Source organism: Palaemon carinicauda, chromosome 4 (assembly GCF_036898095.1).
Source record: "Palaemon carinicauda isolate YSFRI2023 chromosome 4, ASM3689809v2, whole genome shotgun sequence".
Classification (NCBI taxonomy): Eukaryota; Metazoa; Arthropoda; class Malacostraca; order Decapoda; family Palaemonidae; genus Palaemon; species Palaemon carinicauda.
Genome location: NC_090728.1, coordinates 14,197,991 through 14,204,246, shown reverse-complemented (window position 1 = coordinate 14,204,246; position 6,256 = coordinate 14,197,991). Strand labels below are relative to the sequence as shown.

The window sequence follows — 6,256 nt, the reverse complement described above, 5'->3', positions numbered from 1 at the left end:
GCCTCAAGCACATTGTAATCACCTTTACACATCTTCCGGAGAAAAATGCCTTCCTGCATTGTGAGGGGGTTGCTAGCGTCTGAATATGCAGACAGAACTGGATCACCAACTCCTCCCAAACATCCCCAACATGACCTTTTGCTTGCAAAAAAGTGAAGGTTTTCTTCATGCTCGATCTCCTAAAAGGGTATTATCAGGTGCCCATGAACACTGAAGACATCCACAAGACTGCCATCGTCACCCATTTCGGTACATACACCAAATATTCCTGTTTTGGCCGTCATAATGTTGGGGTCACTGTTCAATGCCTCATGGATTGCATTTTACGAGACCTCCACTTTTGGGTATGCTTTGTGGACCACATTCTTTTGTTCTCATCCTCCAAAGAGGAACACCTCCGTCACCAATACATCATGCGCGACTGCTTACAATAGATCAGCCTTGTAGTCCGGTATGAAAAGTGGACCTTTAGTGCCAGGGAAGTATCGTTCTTAGGGCACCACATCACTCCTGAAGGAGTCCACTCCTTCCCTGAAAAGGAGCAGCCATTCATAATTTCCCCATGCCCTTGACCATATAAGCGCATCCTCAACTAATATCACCATTTTCCGGCCATCCATCGCTGCCACTCGTGCCCCCTTTATGCATCTCTCAATGGCAAAACAAAAGAACTAAAGTAAGGTCCCCTTCAAAAAGTGGCCTTCTACAACTGAAAGAATCCCCTATTAACCACTGCTATTCTAACTTCCCCGTACCATATGCTCCTCTCCTTCTCTCCTCTGATGCCGGCGATGTCGCTATTAATGCTATAGGTCGCTATTGGCCTGTTGGTGATGTCCTTGCCTGGAGATCAAAAGACTGAGATTCGAGCTCTGCTCAAACTTCTGTGTTCCTTTGGTGCTGCAACCTCACATCTGTTTGAACTAAGAATGCGGTGTTTGGGGGACACCATAAATCTATCTTCTGAGTCATTGGCAGCTGTTGCCTGACCATCTTTCGTCCTAGCTTGGGTGGAGAGGGTGCTTAGGCGCTAATCATATGTGTATATGGTCAGTCTCCAGGGTATTGTTCTGCTTGATAGGGCAATGTCATTGTCCCTTTCCTCTGACATTTATGGTCAAGCTTTAAACTTTAAACCTTTAAACTTGAGCAGGTCGTCAAAGGCACGCCTAGTCCATTGGCCTTCTTTAGTACAAAACTGTTTAAGGGAGAATCCAGCAACTCTATCTTTGATTGTGAATTCCTGGCAGTGCATTTGGCTGTTCCTCCATTTGTCCACTTCATAGAGGGTACGCCCTACGTCATTTGAACGAACCATATGCCTATGTTACACACTTTCACTTGACAGTCTGATGCCTGGTCTGCCCGTCAACAAGAACATCTCTACACTATAGCTGAATAAAATTGAACCTTTCAAAAAATTCCTGGGGAAATGTATCCTAGTATCAATGCCCAGTCAAGGAACTCATTGGCTACCATTCACCTGGGAGTGGATTACAATGTCTTATCAGAAGACGTATGAAAAGATCAGGAGAACCAAAAATGTATTACGCCTGACCTACTATATATAATAGTAAAATTGCTAGGACAAATTACACTCCAAGTTTTTATGTTTTTCTTATTGTTTTGCATATTCCTGAGTTCTTTTCAATCTAATCAGTAATAGGAACAGGAGTTTTTCTTTGAAGTATCCATATTTTTCTACTTTTTGACAAAATACGAAAGATATGTAGAATGCTTTTATATATTCACATGTTTTTTTTATTTAAGCTCATGGTTACACAAGTTCATTAAACATTTTTATACTGATACATATCATGACACTGAAAACAATGAATCAATTCATATATCATAAATTGAGATAGCAATGGAAGCATAAATATTACAAGCTATTTTTCATTACCTACTATATATAGTAGGTCAGGCAGATATGAAGCCAAAATATGGAACGGACAGGAAAAATCTTAGAAAAGTATCACCCTAAAGCCAATTGGTTGTTTCTTCGTTAGAATAAACTGATTGTTCGCTATTTTCTGGTCCTTGGATGCATACCTCGTCGCTTGTGAAGTAACTTTCCAGCTAACAATGCCTCGGTAGTTTCTAACTTTTAGTTCCCTGTCACTATCTGAGCAGATAGTATCAGCGTAAGGAGTAAGTTATTTTAAAGTTCATTATATATGAGTAAATATTCTTCGGTTGTCCCATATTACTAGTGAATTTTCAGCTTACATGATATAAGACAAAACTCACTCTCTCTTCATTTTCTTTCTCTTCCTTTTCCTCTGGTTCTTTCGTTATTTTACTTTATTAACCTCTTCCTCACGATGGGTCACATGTGTGACCTTTTTTTTGACATATATATTACGATGGGTCACATGGGTGTCCCAAAATTCTATTAAACCTCCCTTAGACATAAACAAAGTCGGAATGGCCACGACAGATTAGTTTTCCCTATCGGTAATGCTTGTGGAAGTTATATTCGTCTACTATAGAAAATGGGGTTTTCCAGAATAAAAGAAAACTGGGCATTCATCCTACTCGTAGCAGTATCGCCAGCGCCAGCTGTTGCGTAAGTCCTTGTTGGTGGAAGACATACCATTGTTTTCTGACGTGCCTTTGCCTTTTTTGCGTGTATATTACATAATGTCTGACATAAAGATTTCGGACAGTGATGATTCTCATCCAGAGGATGATATGGAGATGAAGATTATGCGTCAATGGAAAGTGATATCCATGAAAGTGATGACGAAACATTCATATCTTTAGGTGGCGGATGGTCACATGTTGATTTTTTTGTCGATAAGAGGCCTAACCCACTATCCCCCTGAGGCAGGCCTATAGCGGTGTGAATTCCAACCTTGGAATCAACAGTGACTCATCAGTGATAGAGTGCGTGAAAAAATTTATCACATGTGATATTGTAGCACATATCGTGGAATGTTCAAATAAAAGTGCAAAGCTTATTTTTTTAAGAAAATCCTGAACTCAGTGGAAAAATAAACATACTGAAATGGCATGAAGTTACAGTGGATGAATTGTATGTCTTTTTGGCAATATATATATATATATATATATATATATATATATATATATATATATATATATATATATATATATATATATATATATATATATATATATATATATATATATATATATATATATATATATATATATATATACAGGACAGTGTAATTATAGTGAAATAAACCAGTATTGGACAAGGCAACCTTACGAACCAGGTGTTAATTTTTTGTTCATCTATCATGAGCAGAGATAGATATCCATCAATAATGAAATATTTGAGATTTATCTTGCCAGAGAATGTAAAAAAAAAGGATGCCCTCTACACGATTGGATACTTTTTATGAAAAGATTCTCATGCCCTTGATGGGAAATGTGGATCCAGGGAAAAAATCGCCATTGGTGAAGCATTGGTGTTATGGAAAAGACGACTTGGCTTTCGCCAATTTATAAAAATCAAACCTGCTCGCTTTGGCATAAATGTTTTTGTCATGTGCAACAGTGAAAAAGATTGAAGTGGATACTGCTACAATTTTCAAATCTATTACGGAAAAGAAACTAGTGACTCTTATATTTTACCAAATGTTCCTGGGGCTGATGAGTTGTCTACCAGTGAGTAGATAGTTGTACATTTAGCAAACTCTGTCTTTGGGCAAGGACGTCACATTTTTGTAGACAACTGGTATTCGAGCAGTCGTTTGGCACACTTTCTGCTCACGCAAAATACATTGATGACTGGCACCATACGTCCTAAGAAAGGAGTGCCAGATGATCTGAAAGGAGAAAAGTTGGTAAATCATCAAGCATCATTTGTCAGGAAAGACAATACTTTGATTTTCAAATGGAGTGATAAGAGGGAAGTATATGTTAATTCCACTTGTTATGACTCAACATTGTTTGTCGAAAAACAGCAAGTGTTGCCTTGTGGAAGGAAAATAAGTTTCAAAAAGCCTCACATGATAGAAAAATATAATGATTTTATGGGAGGTGTTGATAAAGCAGATCAGCTTTCTGAACCCATAGATCCAAGCCGTAAGTCTCTGGCATGGTTCAAGAAATTAGGATTACATTTCATCATGCTTCTCATGCTAAACAGCTTTCTGCTTTGCAAAAATGAAGTCAACAAAAAAAAAGCACCATCAAGAGATTCATCCTGAAAGCTGTTGAGGAAATATTTGAGACTCATAGTCCAAAAGGAATTAAAGTAAGAGAGAAGTATATTGCTTCGAACCTTAGAGCAGGCCGCAAAAGGAAGGTAGAGGAAGTAATCCATGCATTTATCCAGCTTCCTCCTACACCAGGAGGCAATCAAAAACCCAGGAAGCGGTCCAGAGTATGCAAGGTCGAGAAAAAAAAACAGGTATTGCTGCAACGGATGCCTCGAGAAACCAGGCATTTGTAGCATTGAGCATTCCAAGGAATGGCACAAAGATGTTAGTAGTGGTCCATCCACATCACAATAAATGTGGTTTGTTGCAAGTTTGTAAAGAATGAATAAGTGAACAAAATATGAAGAGTGAAAAAAGTAAAGGAGAGAACATGGTATCACGAAACTCTAATTGTAATTAGTAATAGTAAAATAACTGTTTTTTTTTTTTTTTTTAAATATCTGTATTTGTGAACAATGAAAATTTGTGTTCGTAAATAAGAATAAGTGATAGTGCCACTTGAATATATATATATATATATATATATATATATATATATATATATATATATATATATATATATATATATATATATATATATATATAATGAATGCTCAACATATTGCTAAAAATGCCTCCATGGAATCCAGTCACCTGATTTGAAGGTAAATAACTTTATGAATAATATCGTTATCATAGTTATTGATTCATATATCTATCTATCTATCTATCTATCTATCTATCTATATATATATATATATATATATATATATATATATATATATATATATTTATATATATATATATATATATATATATATATATATATATATATATATAAAGTGTATAGTTATATTTGGGTTCAAGCCATGTCGTCTTGATGGTAGGCTTCTAAGAGTAGCTTCAGGGATATTTGACTACAGTGACATTCCCAGAGAATTTACCTTTAGGTCTCCAGAATTCTAACTCCTGGCCTGAATATCTTTAAATTTCTCTCAAGGATATTGCATAATATCAGGGGAAGTATTCTTGACACGCCACATAGCAATCTGGACCCCGAATAGCGTTTACCCTTCGAGGGGGAAAGTGGCAGAATTAGAAGGGGAGCCGTATCAAGGTTACCCTAGTACCCTAGTTGAGTATCACAATAGCGCCTTATCCAATATGGCGGACATTCCTAATTCTGTAGTTTTCGCATGGTGGTGTTCCCTGATGATCTGACATTTTCAATTGTTTTTCTAGGATTATTATGCAATCTCCTGCTTCTTTTCCCTCTGGAAAGTTGAGTATTGATTCTTTACAATGTGTGTACTTTAGCTCCTGTTTCACAGTGAAATTAGTGTAATTTATGGTGATTAGGGGCTATGCCTGTTACCGGAGACGGCATGGGCGCTGTCGTTGGAAAGGCATGTGTTATTTAGTTAGTAGAACGACATTCCCGGTTAAAATAGCATTAATAATTTAATTATGAAAGCTATTTAGGCAATTTATACTTGTAAAGATATTTATATACATAATTTTCCTTTTTCTATATCGATCGTATATGTCAGAGTTTTGGTGATTTAGGTAACCAAGATCTCGTATACTTTCGACATTTCCCCAGTTACCCTCGTGTGTTGGTTTATCAATTCGTCAGAGATTGGTATCTCCTAGAATTATTATATAACTGATACTCGTCTATAGTAGAGATTTAAGGGTAATCTCTCTTCCCTCTGAGTGTAGCCTTAGGCTACAACCGTAGTGGGCTGTGCCCGAGTTTTCATTCGGGCATGACTAGCCTAGGGTTTTCTGTCTCGTCCCTTAACCGCAGATGGCAGGTTTTGGGATTGGGTCAGAATCTCAGAGTATTTAGTCTTGTGCCGACAGTTGGCCGGCAGGGTGATTGTCATTCCCCTGCCAGCTAGGCTGACGACATAGGAGGGTAGCCTTCCCTAGGACGCACCTGAAGTGGTTATATGATGCCGCCACCTTCTCCCTGTGGCCTAGTAGACTAGTCCTGTGCTCGTAGACCCTAGGCAGAAGAATAGTTATTCTTCTGAGGCCTAGGATGGCTCCAGCACTGGAACTCTGTTTCTCACTTGTTG

The 6,256-nt window shown here is 37.6% G+C and overlaps 1 protein-coding gene across 1 annotated transcript in view; it reads left to right on the top strand.

The window, feature by feature from the left end:
• Window positions 1-1,309, top strand: part of LOC137639287 (uncharacterized) — a 1,417-nt gene extending 108 nt beyond the window's left edge. Inside the window, exons 1-3 of the mRNA XM_068371568.1 lie at window positions 1-14; window positions 388-451; window positions 1,154-1,309. The exon at window positions 1-14 is cut by the window's left edge and continues 108 nt beyond it. Coding sequence (XP_068227669.1) covers window positions 1-14; window positions 388-451; window positions 1,154-1,309 — 234 coding nt within the window. The remainder of the gene's footprint in view (window positions 15-387; window positions 452-1,153) is intronic.
• Window positions 1,310-6,256: the final 4,947 nt, after the last annotated feature.